An 18,865-nucleotide genomic window follows, 5' to 3' on the forward strand; every position below is an offset into this window, starting at 1 on the left:
GTTCAGTGCTGAGTTTTCTATGGATTCATTACAAACCAATGTAGAAATACAGAACATTTTCCCATTCCTTGAATTAATAAGCATGAGAAATGCACATACATGTCTATAAAATTCACATTAAATACACCCTTTTAAAAAAAACCTAGAAGTCGTTCAGTGATTTAGATTTGAGTTACAGTTTCAGCTAATGAAAGATGACATGACTCTGGAAGTTTATGCTCTAACATTTTCTAAGTTTTAACTTTTGAAGGCAGAAATTTGAAACTTGTGTTAAAGGAAATTTGTTTATTGATGAATCTAGCTAATTGCCTAGCTTCCACATGGAATGGGGCTTTGTTCTTTATTAATGGGTATAATTATCTCTAAATTACTAAAGGAGATAGATTTACAGTGATCCCCGACTGCAGTTTGAGGGAGAGATCTATAGAGGGACATTAGAATTTGGAAATTTACAAAGGTGTTTTTCTTTCTTTTTTTTTAAAACCATTATCAGTTGTAACATGTCTTAATAGATTCCACTTCAGATTGTAGTGAAGGAGTTTTTTGTCAGTATCAAAAAATATTCTTGCCTGTAGTTATTCCATGCATATTGTTTATTGAGGCTAATTTCTTAGTTATGTAAAATTTGGTATTACCTCCTCAGATAAACAGCTAAAATGTTTCAGTTAACTCCTTGAGAGCCAAGGAAAACCACTTGAAATTATTTGCTTGTTTTTTTTTTTTTTTTTTAAAGGTTTTATTTATTCATGATAGACAGAGAGACAGATTCACAGGCAGAGGGAGAAGCAGGCTCCATGCAGGGAGCCTGATGCGGGTCTTGATCCCGGGTCTCCAGGATCACGCCCTGGGCCGAAGGCAGGTGCTAAACTGCTGAGCCACCCAGGGATCCCCTATTTGCTTGTTTTTTAATTCAACCGACTGTTGGTGTTGGTTCCTGTGTCTCCGTCTCTGAGCAGTGGTTCTTGACTGCGTAGACCCTTAAACAAGCTTAACCTAATTTGTCTAGGCATATTTCTTTAACTGTTATGATCTATCATGATTTAATCGGCTGTTGATAAGCCACTTATGAACCACTCAGAAATTTACTTGGCTGACACCTCTTATTTTTGTGAAGAAAATCTATAATGAGACATTTTGCTTTTTTAAAAAAAAAAAAAAAGATTTTATTTATTCATGAGAGACACGGAGAGAGGGGGGCAGAGGTGCAGGCAGAGGGAGAAGCAGGCTCCCTGCGGGGAGCCCAGTGTGGGACTTGATCCCAGGACCCCGGGGTGACACCCTGAGCCCAAGGCAGATGCCCAACCACTGAGCCACCTAGGTGGCCCGTGCTTTTTTTTTCTTTACTGAATGGTGCTTTCCTGTGAGTTGAGGATATTATCATGGGTCCTTAGTCTGATGTCAGTTTGTTTATTTTCTTTTAGCATAGTGGTGGTATCCTTCTATAATAAACATGCAATGCTCTGCCATTTTATTCAATAACAAAATAATACTCCATTATTATGCCATAGAAGGATGACATTCAGGGTTCATTTCCTTTTGTTTTGATATGGGTATGTATTGGTAATGGGATGTCACAGTATGGTGATACACGTGGCCTTGAAATGTATTTGAGTTGTAACTGTACTGCTGCAGTGTTTAGTGCTCCAGGCAGCACCGTGAAGGGACGAGAGTACCAGATGGTTTCTGTCACAACTACTACTTGCAGTTGCAAGCACAAAAGAAGCCGTAGATCATTTATAATCAAATAAGCATGGCTGTATTTTAGTAACACGTTATTTATGGACATTGGAATTTGAATTTCCCTAAATTGTCACATACGAAATATTCTTCTAATTTTATTTTTCAGTGATTTAAAAATGTAAAAACTGTTTTATCTCAAGGTTTACAAAAAGACTCCATTGGTCAGATTTGGGCTATGAACTGTAGATTGCCAACCACTGTTTTATAATACTGAAAATTTATTAGATGTTTTAAAGTAATCATCCATCCTGTAAGTGCAGTATAATCTTCAGTTGTTAATATATAGGAACTGGTAGTATGTTTCTAAAACATGTAGAACTGGACAGATTTCACAGAGAGTAAGTACATTTTTCTTACCTATATTGGGGCTAAAGAGAGGATTTGAAGATCGGAGGCTCAGTCTTGTAACTTTATTTATTTATTTATTTTTTTTATGATAGTCACAGAGAGAGAGAGAGAGAGGCAGAGACACAGGCGGAAGAAGAAGCAGGCTCCATGCACCGGGAGCCCGATGTGGGATTCGATCCCGGGTCTCCAGGATCGCGCCCTGGGCCAAAGGCAGGCGCCAAACCGCTGCGCCACCCAGGGATCCCAGTCTTGTAACTTTAGATGTTTGAATGGTCTCTTAGGCTGGAAATTAAGAGAAAGGATTCAACATTCTGAAATGGAAGAGCTCAAAAATACTTCTGAACCCAATTCAGAACAACCTGGTTCTCATTTAAAACCTTTTAAAAACTTAACTGATGCTTTATTTTCAGGTATCATCAGAGAGTGTTATATATTGATATTGATATCCATCATGGTGATGGTGTTGAAGAAGCTTTTTACACAACAGATCGTGTAATGACTGTATCATTCCATAAATATGGGGAGTACTTTCCTGGAACAGGAGACTTGAGGGTAAGACTGAATTTCTATCTGAATAAATATTATGATATAAATATTAGAACTGAAGAAGATAATAATCCTATATCTAAACTAATTCTGTTCTAGAGTCATTTAAAATTTATATGCAGAATTGAGTCATTTTATATGCTATATAACATTTGCTAGAATTCACTTTTGTTGACTATAAGCAAAAATTTAGTGAGAACTGAGAGGACTTTTGCTCAGCCATTTTCTTTGGTCGAATAATTATTTTTGAACATCCGTGAAGCACAGAAGCAGTTGTCTTGATGTTTATTTGGATCTTCAAAACGTACTCGACAGTAGCCAGCATTGCTGTAAAGATTGGTGGATGAAAATAGAACTAAGTCTATTTTATTTTAGGTTTTTGTATTACCCCCCCCTTTTATGATTAGTCTTGGTTTAATAGGTCTTATTTTAATCCCCCCCTTCCCCCCTGTTTAGTGCTCTTTTATTTTATGAGTATAAAACCACTGGTCACATCTTGTTTGTACAAAGTTCCTCCGGTAGTTTTGCTTCGCTGGCTTTTCTTGACCCAAACTACCTGCATGTTGAAAATTTATTCCAAGATTTAAATAACTGTTTTTAAATTCATCCTGGGTTGTAGAGGAAATTTCTCTTATCGTGGCATTCAATATTAGTTCAGAGTTTTTTAATTAAGGTTATTTTTCAAATCTGTGGTATGTATTACAGCTTATTTTAGCAACTAATATTTTGAAGAGTAGCCTTATTTTTCAAATATGTGCTTTCTTTATTTGACCACAAGATGGTGCTCTTTCAGTAAGAGTCACGATGGTGAAATCTTACAAATGAGTAGAAGGTCAGTCGTTTTAATTTGTTGGAATTTAAATTATGTGGCTTTTAAAGTTGCAAATTTGTATTTTCAGTTCCATGCCTGCTAGCTCCGTCAGTGCCTTTCTCCGCTTGGCCCTAACTTACATACCAGTGATGCTTAGAGTATGAGCCTTAGGCCAGCGGAATCGGCATCTCCCGGGGACATCCTGTCAGGGCTCGGGAACTGATTCTGCGCACTAAACTTTGAGAACCACTCACTACCCTAACCAGTAGAATTCCTTTGTCTGTAGCCGTTGCACCCGGTAGAAATTCAGCATAAACCTTCGCAGTTTTAAGCTTAAACTAAGTCTTTTAAGTATAATCAGAAATGGCAAAACATGGCCTCTGTTTTAATTTCTGACAGTATTCTTATTGTTTAAAGTTGTTGGAACATATTGGAGAGCGGGTATCTTTTAAAGATTATAGAATTACTTTCAATATTTCTTTTATTCACTAAAGATTTTATACTTACTATAGGAAATGTCAGCATATTTTCCCTTTAGTTATTATAAAGGTGTCCCTAAAATTTTATAAGGGAATCAAAACTATTATACATGGAGTACTATTTGGAATTTCATAAAACTTGTGTGTATCTCTGGATGTTAATAAACATTCCCTTTTCTACCTGCCGGTTCATTCTAAATTAGAAAAGAAAGCTACTCTGAGCTTAGATCATTGTTAACATTGCTTGTATCGATTAGGTTGGGAGTCTTTAAGTAGAAGAAAAAGATATGGTAAAGTAGCAGTTGAGGAGTAAGAAATGGAAGGGAGAAAGCTTGGTGCAACAAGGGAGCAGCTGAGGCACCAGGTTTTGGTTCGAGTGAGACCAACTGAGAGAGTGAGAGCTGACCGACTCTCTGTATTCGGAAATTTTACTGTCAAAATATGTCCCAGGAGTTTAGTTTTTTAAAGTGCAGAATTTTACGGATTCACAGTGCTTTAGTTTATCAACATCTAAATGGTTTGTATTTAGTTAAGCGTTTTAGGTTTCTTCAAGAAAAATTGTTGGGGGAGATATGTAATTCCACTTTTTTCTTCATTGGAATTTGGATCATAACTCTAATGTTGAAGGATAAACTATGTTTTGTTTTTTTTTTTTTAAGATTTTATTTATTTATTCATGAGAGACACAGAGAAAGGCAGAGACCCAGGCAGAGGGAGAAGCAGGCTCCATGCAGGGAGCCCAACGCGGGACTCGATCCCAGGACCCCGAAGTCGTGTCCTGAGCTGAAGGCAGAGGCTCAGCCGCTGAGCCACCCAGGCGTCCCTAAACTATGCTTTTTAAAAATGAATCAAACTCAATCATTATATGAGAGATAAGGGGAGACTTGTAAAAAAGCGTTAGTAATCCTAAAGATTCACATATATTGAGACTTAATTTAAGAATGTAAGAATCAGCCACCACCAGTCCTTTCGTGTTGCAGTTAAAGAACTATTTGGGGGCACCTGAGTGGCCTAGTTGGTTAAGCTTCTGCCTTAGGCTCAGGTCATGATCCTGGGGTCCAGGGGTCAAGCCCCGTGTCGGGCTCCCTGCTCCGCGGGAAGCCTGCTTCTCTTTCTTTCTCTCCTACTCCTCCTCCCCCACCCAGTACATTCTCTCTTGCTCTATCTCAAATAAATAAATATTTTTTTTAGAAAAAGAACATACTTTGTAGCAATTTTTGTACTGTACCATTTCTTCTAGGAATTCTGTGTGTGTGTGAGCGCATATAGGTAGATTTACACGCATCTGCGCGTCCATGATGTATATGCATAGTACGTGCAGTGTTAGGGTATACGCATGTGTGTGTATGTTGCTGAACCCAGCTCTCAGTTTCTCTTACTTCTTTGGGGAATGTTAATATCAAGAGTGGTATTTATTCAACAAGTAGAAATAAGACTTTATTTCAACCCAATTATAGAGCAGATTTTGGTGCTTTAGTCTGCATTTGTCAAAACTTGAGGACAGTTGGAGCTTTTGTTTCAACATAAATAAACTTATACCATGAAGTGAGCTTCAAAGGAGGATTCTGCATTATAGAGACAATTGTCCTGCACGGTTCTTTGGCTCAGGGTGTCTGTTTTCCATAATGTCTTACATATTCTGTTCATGATTAATTTCTTGGTCAAATATAATACTGCCTTTAATTGTTAAGTTTCTTTTTCCCCAAAATAACCATTACAAATTAATTGGAATTGATTCTTTTCAGCTTAATAAAGCAATCCATTAATATTGAAATATAGACTTACTCTGTATTATTTCCTTTTTTTTTTTTTTTAATTTTTTTAAAGATTTTATTTATTTAGAGATACAGAGAGGCAGAGGGAGAAGCAGGCTCTCTGCAGGGAGCCTGTTGTGGGACTTGATCCTGGTACCCCAGGATCACCCCCTGAGCCGAAGGCAGACGCTCAACCGTTGAGCCACCCAGGGGTCCCTATTATTTCCTTTCTTAACCTAACAGATGAGTTCAGAATTTGATATTGTTGCCTAGTTTTTTAATCCTGTAAAAAAATATTAATAAACACGCAAACATTTTTACTATGAAACACGCTAAGAGCTGTTTATTCATGCATTTTAGGATATTGGTGCAGGAAAAGGCAAATACTATGCTGTCAATTTTCCAATGAGAGATGGTATAGATGATGAATCCTATGGGCAAATATTTAAGCCTGTAAGTATTATTCTTTTCAAAATTAAAATGGAATTTTAAAATATTTTTAGAGAAGGTAACATTTGTTATTTTGTACATAGATTATCTCAAAAGTGATGGAGATGTATCAACCCAGTGCTGTGGTGCTACAGTGTGGTGCAGACTCACTGTCTGGTGATAGGCTTGGTTGCTTCAATCTGACAGTCAAAGGTAAGCTGTTTCCTGGGTGATAGTCCCAGGAAAAAAATTTTTTTTTCTTTCCAAGAACTCATAAAAGTTGTCATTTTAATTTTTTGCCTATTAACCCAGAACCCTATGTTTTGTTTTTGTTGTTGCTGTTGTTGTTGTTGAATGTCTGTATGCATTTGGAATTGATTTTGATAACTATAGTCTTGTTTCAGTAAATTAGGTGGTTTTTATTTTGTCGGTACATTCATACACGAATAGTTTTATAAAGCTGCTTGAAGTCCCAACCAAGGCAGCCATTGTCAATCTTTTTCCAGATAACACGCAGACTCTCTTCTTCCTTCCTTCCTTCCCCTCCTTCCTCTCTTTCTTTCTAAGATTTTATTTTTAAGCAATCTCTGCACCCAACATGGAGCTTTAACTCAAAACCCCAAGATCAAGAGTCGCACGCTCCTCAAGGCTCCTGAGTGGCTCAGGATGTTGAACGTCTGACCGTTGATTTCAGCTCAGGTCGTGATCTCGGGGTCATGGGGTTGAGCCCTTTGTGGGGGACTCTGCTTGAGATTCTCTCTCTCAGTCTCCCCCTGCTCCTCCCGCTGCTGACTGACGTCTGTATCTCTGTCTAAAATAAATAAAATCTGGGGATCCCTGGGTGGCGCAGCGGTTTAGCGCCTGCCTTTGGCCCAGGGCGCGATCCTGGAGCCCCGGGATCGAATCCCACGTCAGGTTCCCGGTGCATGGAGCCTGCTTCTCCCTCTGCCTGTGTCTCTGCCTCTCTCTCTCTCTCTCTCTCTCTCTCTGTGTGACTATCATAAAAAAAAATAAAATAAAATAAAATAAAATAAAATAAAATAAAATAAATAAAATCTTTAAAAGTTGCATGCTCCTCCCGCTGAGCCAGCCAGGTGCCCCAAACTTTGTTACTTTTCAATTTCAGCTTTGTTTATTCACTTCCCATCATGGAAGAAGAGGGAGGGATTCAGGTCTTTTTCACCACTTTGTCTCCCAACACATGCACACACTCTTCCAGTATCTTAATTTTTGCAGTTTAAATCTGATTTTGGTTGTGGCATTCAGTGTTTAGTGTCATCAACATTAAAGTATGTTCAGCTTAACAAATTTTTCTTTATTGTATAACTTTTCTTGCCTGATTTTTTTCATTACTTAGCTTTTTCTTTACTCATTATTAAACTCAGTAGCTTCAGATGTTCAGGTGCATCAAGTATTCCATTACGTTGACCTTCTTGAAGAATAGCCTTCTGACCTGTTACTGTTGGATGAGTATCCCCTCCCTATAGGCTTGGTAGAACAAGGAGCTCTTTGCTTCCCTTCTGTGTGCCTGCCTTCCCTCCCACATTACTCTTTCCTCTGTCTTCATCTTAATTCTGGTCTCATTTTGGTAGAGCACATTCCCAAGTAGCTTTCTGAGAAAAGATGTGTGGGGGATTAGGAGTGCAGCAACCCAAAATTTAAATTTGATCAAGTGTTGGAATTAACGTGTACTAGGAGTCCAAACCAAAGTGAAAGATCACCATCATGGAGGGAACTTCTAGGGTAGGAGGAAAAATCCTGAATTTTATTTAATAAGTTCTTAAAATTTGTTATATGAGAGTCAGTAATGATGAATGTTGTATATGGTTTTATAGTTGTTTTCCTTTTGAACTTTGAGTTAACAAATGGCTGTTCTTAATTACCTCGTAAGATGTGAAGAATTCTCAGCTATAACTTTTTTAAGATGACTCTTGGCTTAAATGGAGTTACATAACTAAACCCAGATATTTAATTCTTTTACTTAATGTTATGATTGCTTCTATACCCAGTTAGCATTAGAATTGTGGTATAATCTGTTCTGCCTCTCTTAGGTTGAACCAGTACAAACTTGATTCCCCCTTTTCTTGGTAGATCAATGGCAGTCAAATAGCAGTTTTCTATCGTTCAGCTTAATGTGTTGATAACCACCTCTTGGTCTCAAAATGGACATGATCTTCCTAATGTACACAATGGGTACTAACTGTCCGTTTTCATGTCCTGCCTGGCTCTTTGAAAATGCTTTAATGCTTTCATGCATTAGTAATAGCATTCATAAAGCCTATACCGTAGTGTTTTACAGTAATCTACATTTCAACTGTTAGAATTTCAGTTGTATAAAGCATAAGGGTAAGGGTATTTGTAATCCTAGATCTTAGATTCTAAGTTTTCTCTACTGCCAGCTTCAATTTAGATTTCTCAGGTCTTTTGAAGTCCGTTACCTCTTGTCCATCTCCTTTCTATCTTCATTTATGTTGTTACTGTTGTGTTTCTGCCATTCTTTTTTTTTTATAGGTTTTAGTTTTAGCCTTTAAAAAAAATTCCTTTATAGTCCTTTTTATCAGGTTTTGAGAAGAAGGAAAAGTGTTTTTGTTTAGCCAACTTTTTTTTACTCAGAGGTCTATAAAGTAACTTTCTGTTTACTTTGTCTTTAAAAATACCGAAGTGTTTTTTATCTAAGAAGACTGTGTTTTTTCAGTAGCAGCAATAGAAATTGGGTTATGAGTCTCATAGTGCAACAGTTAAAGAATACTTAATGGAAATGGACTATCTATCTTTGGATGATGGAGTTTCAGATAGCTTTTTCTGTGTACTTGATTATACCAAACATTCTTTAGTAAGCATGATTTTTTTCTGTAATCGAAGGGTTTTTTTCTTAAAGATTGAAAAAAAAAAAAAAAAGATCTGTGTGCCTGAATTTTTGATATATCCGTAATACTGGTAACTAGCTTATGATTGATTATTAAATAATCACATTTATGCAAAGAAAATATTTTGTTTTTATATTTGGTTTACTTTCTGTTCAAGTTTCTACACGTAGAAATTTGTTGAAGTGTTCCTCAAGTAATAGGTAGTAATTTTATAATCTTAGCTAAGATTATCCATAGTACTGCGATTTGATGATATCTGCATAAAGTTCTGTTCATATTTTTAATCTTAATGGTATAATTTGATTTTCTGTCAGGGACACTTGTTAAAATAGCCAATTGTATCTGAGTTGTATACATCATTGTATGAAAGGTATTTGATTAAAAAATCTTAGACTAAAAATTCCTTGAAATTTTTGCATATTCTTTAAATACTTAGAAAAGCCATTTTGGTTTATGTAAAACTGTTTGCATTTATTATCTTTTTAAAACTTATTTTTCAAACTGCTAAAATATTTAGATTTGCTGTTAGCCAAATCTTTTTTGTCTCAGGTCATGCTAAATGTGTAGAAGTTGTGAAAACTTTCAATTTACCATTACTGATGCTTGGGGGAGGTGGATACACAATTCGTAATGTTGCTCGATGTTGGACGTACGAGACTGCGGTTGCCCTTGATTGTGAGATTCCCAACGGTAAGCATTCTCATTAAGACCCATACATACAAATGTGGGTGGGTGGATGATGAGCTTCTAAAGCCACGTGAACAGGAGAGCAGTCACTTAATAAATGCCCTCTGTGTTCACTTTTAAACGTTGTCTTGGGGAATGTTTCACAGCTTGAATCTGGGTTTTGTGCGTGGATTTGTGGGGAAAACTGAGCTTTTATTTAATATGTCACTTTATTTTATTGTTTTTAATAGAACTGCCATATAATGATTACTTTGAGTATTTTGGCCCGGACTTCAAACTGCATATTAGTCCTTCAAATATGACAAACCAGAACACTCCAGAATATATGGAAAAGATAAAGTAAGAGACCATTGAATTGATTTGATAAACATTTCATCTTTATTTCTATACATCAGATGTTTCCTTTGTCTTTTTCAGAAGCATTTGAAACGTTAAGATGACTGATTTCTTTTAATTTTTTTGAGATAATGAAAACGTTTGTGCTTCGTAGCTCAAAAATACTTCCATTTTCTACCAAAATGGATTTTTAAATTTCAAAAGGCACTGTAAATTGTATACTTTCTTGCCTTACAAAAAAGTGAAATTTTCCTTTTTGAAACATTTTGATAGGAGCACCTGGGTGGTTCAGGGGTTGAGCTTGTGTCTTTGGCTCAGGGCACGATCCCGGGGTCCTAGGATTGAGTCCCACGTCGGACTCCCTGCGTAGAACCTGTTTCTCCCTCTGCCTGTGTCTCTGCCTCTCTCTGTGTTTCTTATGAATAAATAAAAATAAAATCTTTAAAAAAAAAAAAAAAACTTTTTGGTAGAACTTTATCTCCATGAACAAAGTGTTTAGAGATCTGTCTGTTGTACTATACAGACCCAAGTTTGTGTCTTCTCTGCCAACACACTAATCTTTGTGACATTTGGCAGGTTAATATGCCTTTAGGCTTATATTTTCTCATTTTTGAAATGGGGGATGAAATAGTATCAAGTTGTAAATTTTGAGGATTAAATGGGTTAATGATAGTCTGAATGTCATGCTTCTATATTATTATTTAACTCATAGGTTAAGTCAGGTAAAAGATGAAATGTTTTCTTAATATTTCCTCTTACATTTAAGAGGAACATGAAAAGAAATGAATTTTATCTAATAAATTTGCATGTGTAATTTAGACAGCGTTTATTTGAAAATTTACGCATGTTACCTCATGCACCTGGCGTCCAGATGCAAGCAATCCCAGAAGACGCTGTTCATGAAGACAGCGGAGATGAAGATGGAGAAGATCCAGACAAGAGAATTTCTAGTAAGATAATGCCTTGATGTGTATTGTTACATTCAACTTTCTTATGTCTTAAAACCTGATTTGAATGTCAATGTTTTTAATTCATGTAACTCTGTGTGATCAAGGGGGTGCCTGGGTGGCTCAATCGGTTGAGTATCTGACCTCTTGAATTTGGCCCAGGTCATGATCTCAGGGTTGTGAGACCAAGCCCCACACTGGCTGTGGAGTCTGCTTCGGATCCTCTCTCCCTCCCACCCCCACTCCCCATGCATGTGCATACATGTAAACATGCTTTCTCAAAAAAAAAAAAATCCTGTATATTTGAGAATGAAATGAAAAGTAATACCATTTATCCAAAGTAGGATGAGTTGACTAACATCAAGCACCTTCCGTTTGAGTCTCTAGCCTCCCATTCCACTTAATATTGCCTGCTAGAGTTCTAGCATAATGGTATGCTATTGTGGTGTTGACCTTCTAACATACTTGGTAGTAATGATATTTTTAATATTGTCTATGTCTCATTTTAGCTATAGGATGAACGGTTAGTCCTTTGAAAAAGACGTTATCCCCACCTCCTAGTAGTAAAACATAGTTTTTCCCCTCCAAATTTTTCTTGGTGAGATCCCCAAATGTTTTTCACGTTGCTTTGAATTATTTCTTCCTAGCCTCCGATCTAAATTTTCAGTATTTGAACAAACCATGCATTCAGTTCTAATCTTAAAAATATTAAGTATCTGTTACCCTGTACTTTTATTTTTTTTTTTTTTTTTTTTTAACCCTGTACTTTTAGATGTAGAAATTGGTTGGTGCATTTGTACCTGAGTGTGTTAACAACAATTAAACCTCTGACCGTCTTTGTCAACTTTTCTTAAAATCCTAATATAATCAGTTCGAGCATCAGACAAACGGATAGCTTGTGATGAAGAATTCTCAGATTCTGAGGATGAAGGAGAAGGAGGACGTAGAAATGTGGCCGATCATAAGAAAGGAGCAAAGAAAGCTAGAATTGAAGAAGACAAGAAGGAAACAGAGGACAAAAAAGCAGGTCAGATTTATTTTTTGTTAAATATATTTTAATTATAAGTTTTAAAAATGAGCTTCACTTCAACTCTTTATGAAATCTGAAGCCAATTACACAAGTATTAAAGGGGGTGGTTTTGCTGGGTAGATGACCTTTGTCCCCTGTGTCACAGGTAAATGGTGCTTACCTTTTAAATCTTTTATTTAGAGCTCTGTTTGCTTTTATAATATAGAAAACCTTCTTACCGTCTCTTGCTGACAGAGGCACAAAATGATGAACATCACACTATGATAGAGATCCGGTAAGAAGACAGAGAGGGGTTCTATAGATCCATTTGTATTCTGAGCAGAGCTGAAATTCTAAGATAGTCTTTAACTACCTAAAAGTTTATTTGATGGGAATAAAACATCCTTAGACCAATTTCACCATCGTGAAAAAGCTGAGAGAGTGGACTTTGCTCAGAAATTATTTGATGAGAACATAAAAACTGAGGGAAAATCGGAAGGGATTTGGAAGCTAGGTTGGAGGTGAGGTATAATACTTTGATACCTTAACTTAAAAATGCCGTTAGCTTGTCTTTTGACAAAACGATGGTTTAGGCAGTAAATTTAGTACCAGAATATATTATCTTTTATCTGAGTTCGCAGAGCACTTAAACACACTTTGGTCATTTTATTTAACATACATTATAATGCCTCATTACAGGGTTTTACGTGCCTGCATTGCTAGATTGAGCCGCTCCTGGCTAGGGAACGCCGCGGTATCCTAAATACCTGTATTCCTAACACTTAACCACCTGCATTTGCAGTGTTCATGTTGCTGTCTCCCTGATCTTTATGACCATGGTCGAGTTTCCCGGGACTTGGCCTGCTTATCTTACCTGATTCTCCCCTCTTCTCACATACTTCAGTCCCGGTGGTCTTTCAGTTCTCCCTCCTAACCTATTCAGTCTGCCTTGCCTCAAAGTCGTCTTAAGTTTTTCTCTGTTCTGGATACTTCATCCCTTTTACCACCCAAAAGCTCTTCATTCTTAGGACACCTCTCAAATGTCACTTTTCTGTGGTAGCCTCTCCCAGCACCGTCGCTCGGTGCTGGGCGCGGGTCTGTAGGCCGACCTGTCCACAGCGTACCCGCTGAGATGGTGTAGAGGGGAAGCACCTTGACGGGGGCAGGGCCTGTGTTACATCGGCCCCTTGAACCTCTGTCTTTCAGCAAAGTGTTAAATAGATGGTTACTGAGTTCATGAATCGTAAGATTGTATATGGCAGCTTTTTATATTTTATTTTAAAGTTACATATTTTATATTTAAAAATAGGCTTCAATCTCTTCCCAATTTCTCTTCCCAATTTATGTTTTTAGATGTTAAGGAAGAAGATAAATCCAAGGACAGTAGTGGTGAAAAAACAGATACCAAAGGGTAAATTATGTTCCGTATCGAGTAACTTTTCTGTGCTGTAAAAATAAATACATTGACTTTGGGTGTGGATGTGTCGTATTCTTTTGAGAAGTGCTGGACTGAACTTGATTGAGAGCATCAGTTGTATGAAGTGCTCTAAATTTTAGTCCGTATCGGTACATAAGGTAATCTGTAACATATGCCGTCTTAACCATCCGTTTGTGTTGTCTGTTCGTCTGTTACTCACGTAGCTTGCCTTAGAAGATGGTAAAGGGTAGTCGTAATACTGTATAACTGAACGTAAATCGGTTTGTACCCTCGTATGTAATGTATCTCGGACCTTTTGCTAATAACTTTATGTGATCTTTTCGTGGTGCTCTTATTTCTTTGTGTACACGAATTTTGTTAGTTTTGGGTAGTGGATAAATTGAAACACGGGGCTAGCATAAAACAGTTGACCATGCAGTTACATTTAGCAGAATCATAATTGAGGTTTTTATCATCAGAAAGCATATAAATCCCTGACCTCGTCTGATTTTGTGTTAGCCTTTATAGGATAACGTGGACTAGATTGTAAAATCACTGGGAAGATTTAAGGTAGTCAGTACTCCGGGAACAGTCAGGACACTGTGTGTTTGGGCCGTGACCCTACGGGGCCTTAATGTTTTATGTTGTCTCTTAACAGAGCCAAATCAGAACAGCTCAGCAACCCTTGAATTTGAATGTCTCACCAAGTTCAGAAACCATAAACGAGTGAGAAAATATTGGGAAGAAAAATTTTTTCTTTTTGAAGACTTCCGGCTTCATTTTATACTACTTTGGCATGGACTGTATTTATTTTCAAAATGGCTTTGTTTTTGTTTTTCTTGGCAAGTTTTATTGTGAGTTTTCTAATTATGAAGCAAAATTTCTTTTCTCCACCATGCTTTATGTGATAGTATTTAAAATTGATGTGAGTTATTATGTCAAAAACTGATCTATTAAAGAAGTAATTGGCCTTTCTGAGCTGATTTTTCCATCTTTTGTAATTATCTTTATTAAAAAATTGTACTTGGATTGTCTTTGTCTGTTTATTACAACAAATCTTTTTTCGGGGGCTAATAACAGGACTTTGTACAATTAGAATACACGAGGGGTGTACTGATCACGACTTGAAGGACATCCGTTTAACTGTTCAGGGAAGACTGTTTTACGGTACTTCTTTCTTAATGTGATAGTTCCTCTTCTAGCATCTTCTTTTTATAGTTTGGCTAGTTTGGCATCTTATTTTAATAGTTTATCTCTAAATTAACAATATAAGCTGTGTGATTGAAATACAGGAATTATATTTGAGCTGAACCAAAGATTCCCAGAAATTGGAAATGAAAATTTCTGAATTAAAACCATAATCAGAGAAGGAAACTTGTCTTCCATACTGAGCAATATGTGACTTTGTTGCCCACCCCCACTGTGTACCAAGTAGACAAGGATTGTATGGCTGTGCTTGACCAGAATTTTCCTGTATTCATACTAAGTCTAAAATAAAACCTATTTAGACAAAACCTGGTCCTTTTACTGCATTTTATAGAGCATCCAGGTTCCACTATTGCACACAAGTCTCCAAACCAAAGAAAGAAACACTTAAAGAATTTGTTTATCTGTTCACTTTCATGTCCTGGGTATGCAACTGAAGATAATGGGAAAATGCACCCAGAGCTTACATTCTAGTGGTAAAAAGCAGACAAATGGGTAATTTATACTTATTCCAGGGTGTGCAATAGAAAAAAATAGAACATTTTAACTTGTCAAACTTTTTTGCCCATCCTGAAGTAATTGTTTTGAGACAAAAATCATAAAATTCTGGAAGATAAGTGAAAACTATTTCTCTGCAAGCCCCTATGTTGAGAAGTACTTGAGACGTTCACGGAAACACCTGGATGTAGGTAATGAGCAGCCACGTACTTACTCTGATTCAACAGACTTCGCTTTTGCCATATTTACTAAGTTTTTTTGTTTTTGTTTTTGTTTTTTTTTTTTTACTTTAAATATATTACACCAGTTTGAAGAGTTTATACACTTGGCCATTTAGCTCCCCTTTCCTGCTTTATGGAAGTAACCATTACTCTGAAGTTTGTGGATATTTCACCCACTGCTGCAAATCTGTCAACATCCAAGCCTTTATGACGTTAAGTATTAACTCATTTCTTCATTTAGTTTGTGAAACACAAAGTATCCCATACATTCACTTCTGTGACTTGGTTTACCCTGTTGAGCAAGTGTTCATTGTAACGGCTGTGAATTACTGCTCTATTGTGAGGACGTACCAGACACGCGTTTTGATACTGTAGTGAACCTCCTTGGTATATTTACCTCGTTTTCCTGTCTACAAGTTTAAGCGTCACGTAAAACAAGCTTCAAGAGAATTAGGAAACCGAGCAAATTCACCCTAAGTGACTTGGTACTACCTACAAACAACTGCTGGAAGAACAAAGGCCTCATTTACAATAGCGATGACAAAATTTTCTGTTAATAAAAGCACAGAGAAGGTGCGGGTCTGGTGTGTAACGAGCAGTGTAACAGGATGTCAAGATCAGTGTATTTGGAAATTAATCATGGATAAATACGCTGGGGAGGGGAGAAAGGGCTTCTTCCCTAAGGACTGTTGGGATAGCGGATAATCAAATGGGGAAAGGTTTACACCTCCCACCAGAAGATTCAAGTTCGAATTAGGGAAAATGAGACCATACGTACTAGAAACCATCTAAGAGACTTGAAACCGTAATTGGAGAAGGTCTGACTCCCAACCATAGAAGAAACAATTGGTGTATTTTGATTTAAAAAAGGTACTAGGCCAACAAAACTAAGTTGAGGGAAATGGCAACTGGCGAGAGGCAGCGTGCAGAAAGAATTAGGACTTGGTCACGGTTCAGAAGGGGGCACCGAAAGCTAGTAGAGAGCGAAGAGGCGCAGGAAGGATACAAACAGCGGGAAAAATACAAATGGTCGTAAATCCAAACATCTTGAACTAATTAGGAAATACAAAATAAAAACTATGAAGATTTGGGATCTCTGGGGCCTCAGCTCAGGCTGTGACCCTGGAGTCCCGGGATCGAGTCCCGCATCGGCTCCCTGCAGGGAGCCTGCTCCCTCTGCCCGTGTCTCTGCCTCTCTGTGTCTCTCATGAATAAATAAAATCTTTTAAAAAAAACCCCAACAAAACGAAACCTGAAGATTTTAACTTTTTGACCTGATTTTTTTTTTAAACCTAAATTTGAAAAACAGGTGTTGGCAAGAGGATGAGGAAGTTGGTTCATACCGTAGTAGAGCGTGAGTCGCCAACGTATGGTGACTTAATGTAACAGCCTCTGTCAAAATGACAAGTAAGAATCTGGGGGCCTGGGTGGCACAGTTGCTTAAGTGACCGACTGGGTTTGGGCTCCGGTCATGGTCATGGTGTCGGGGGGAGATGAGGTCCGGGCTCTGCGGGGAGGCCGCTTACGATTCTCTCCTGCCTCTTCCCACCCCGCTCGTGTGCACTTTCACATATTTTTTCTTAAAATCACATAAAAATCTGACCCAAAATTCCATTTTGAGAAGCCCCACACCCTTGTGCAAACGACTTTCAGGAATCCCTGTGCAGCACGGTTGGGAGAGGTCAGAAGGGCCATGTCCTGCGGAGGAGCCGCGGGGCGCGCCAGCCGCCAGCCGGGCAAGTGGAGTCGGTTCCCGGGAGCACCTCTAAGGGGCGGAACGCGACACGGGCGACCTCTCCTCGTGTGCAGAGAGCAGGGCAGACCAAACTGATCCTACAAATAATGCCTAGAACTATAGGAGGTGCCGCCCTGGCTGCTTTCACGGGCTTCCAACGTCCGGCTGGTGAACGTCGTGCAAAAAGTCCATTAAAAAACCAGCGGATGGTTTGTCGTCAAAGGGGTGGACACTTTACACGACCCTGTGGCCTCCCCTTCCAGGTCTCAAGTTAGCTTCTGGAATGACTGGCGGGTCCACGCAGCTGGTGGCCGGGCCACAGGGACGGTCTCAGCCTCGCTTCTTCCCGGGGACGAAGGTGTGCGGCGCCCGCCAGACTCAACGGTCACTAGCATTTATCCATGAGACACAGAGACAGAGAGAGGCAGAGACACAGCAGAGGGAGGAGCAGGCTCCACGCAGGAAGCCCGACGCGGGACTCGATCCCGCGACCCCAGGATCACACCCTGGGCCGAAGGTGGCCCTCAACCCCGGGGCCACCCGGGCTGCCCAGCATTTCGTGTTTTAAAAAAATGCACTTTGAAACTGAGGCCTCACCTGGGGGAAAACAGAAGAGTGGCCCTGGAATGACGATGTGCCCTGTCCTTCCTTCGGGTGCCAGGCCCACGGCGGCCCGAGAGGCGAGCGTGTGGACCTAAGCCCCGGTGTCGTCAGGCGGCCGTGCAAGGACTAGTCTTCGTCCTGCCGCCAAGGCCCGGCGTCCTGCCACTGGGAGAGTTCTGGAAGCTCTTCTGCCGAAGGCCCTTCCCACACCTTCTGGCTCCGGTGCCTGCAGTGGAGTCTCGCTGAAGCCTCTCGGTTCTCTGCGGTCCCCACCCTCCACGGTGACACAGACGACATGCGTCAGCAAGGTCTAAACAAAAACCCGGGCGCGTGTAGCACCACAGGTAGGACACCTGCACGGCCTGAGACCCTTTCTCCTCGCCCCTAGCCCCGTGCCTCCCTTCCTCTTGGACCTAACAGGAAGGTGATGCTGGCTCGGTGGGGCCACACCGCGAGGCCCGACCTATAGGGACCCACTGCCCAGGGAGCCCGGCGGGCTCCGGCCGGGGAGCACACGACTTGCTCGGTCCGGGGGTCCTGGAGCCCGCACCCCGTGTCGGGTCAGATGGCTTCTCAGAGGAGAAATGCAGCCATCCGCGTGGGCCAAGGGGCGTAGACGGCGCTCGGGTGACGGGGGGCAGAGCCAGCTCTGCGGGGCCCGGGAGCAATCGGGGAGCGGGTCTGAGCCACGAAGCTGGTGACTCGGCAGCTGCAGCAGGCCCGTGATGCCCCGCAGTTTGCTTGAGGATGACCTGCAAGCACAGTGGCGAGCGGCCCCGGGAAACTCGGGGCTCCCGCTGCTGTGGGCCCCCCTCCCCCAGGGAGCACTGCCTGGAGGAGCCGCCGCGCCGCCCCAGCTCGCCACCAGATGGCATCCACTCCATGGCTTGCTCGGGTTTCCTCTCCTGCTTTTTGATTTTTTCCTGTAGACGCTTGACCCATTGAAGCAGTAGAGCAACGCGAACAGGCTTTGGGGGCGCAGCGCTGGATCAGGCCTCTGGGAACCACGCTTCGGTGGGTCGCACTCCCGCGGGCCTTTAAGTAGATGGCAACGCTGGCGCCTGAGCTTTCTATGCACGACACAGAGAGCGCGGACCGGGTGGTGGACTGTGAGCTTTCTCATGAAAGGCAGAAGAGAAATGAATATGAGAAGAAGAAGAGCGGCCCCCCTTTTTCTGGGGCTTGATCATTTACTATCCACCATGGAAAAGGAGAATTGAGGTCTCGTCCTC

General features: G+C 40.0%; 1 protein-coding gene across 1 annotated transcript in view; it reads left to right on the top strand.

Annotated features, from left to right (window-relative positions):
• Window positions 1–14,399, top strand: part of HDAC2 (histone deacetylase 2) — a 28,947-nt gene extending 14,548 nt beyond the window's left edge. The window contains exons 6-14 of the mRNA XM_041756136.1: window positions 2,499–2,640; window positions 6,039–6,131; window positions 6,212–6,320; window positions 9,524–9,664; window positions 9,892–10,000; window positions 10,817–10,947; window positions 11,816–11,971; window positions 13,307–13,364; window positions 14,029–14,399. Of these exons, the coding sequence (XP_041612070.1) occupies window positions 2,499–2,640; window positions 6,039–6,131; window positions 6,212–6,320; window positions 9,524–9,664; window positions 9,892–10,000; window positions 10,817–10,947; window positions 11,816–11,971; window positions 13,307–13,364; window positions 14,029–14,059 (970 nt within the window). The 3' untranslated portion in view covers window positions 14,060–14,399. The remainder of the gene's footprint in view (window positions 1–2,498; window positions 2,641–6,038; window positions 6,132–6,211; window positions 6,321–9,523; window positions 9,665–9,891; window positions 10,001–10,816; window positions 10,948–11,815; window positions 11,972–13,306; window positions 13,365–14,028) is intronic.
• Window positions 14,400–18,865: the final 4,466 nt, after the last annotated feature.

This window comes from Vulpes lagopus, chromosome 1 (assembly GCF_018345385.1).
Source record: "Vulpes lagopus strain Blue_001 chromosome 1, ASM1834538v1, whole genome shotgun sequence".
NCBI lineage: Eukaryota > Metazoa > Chordata > Mammalia > Carnivora > Canidae > Vulpes > Vulpes lagopus.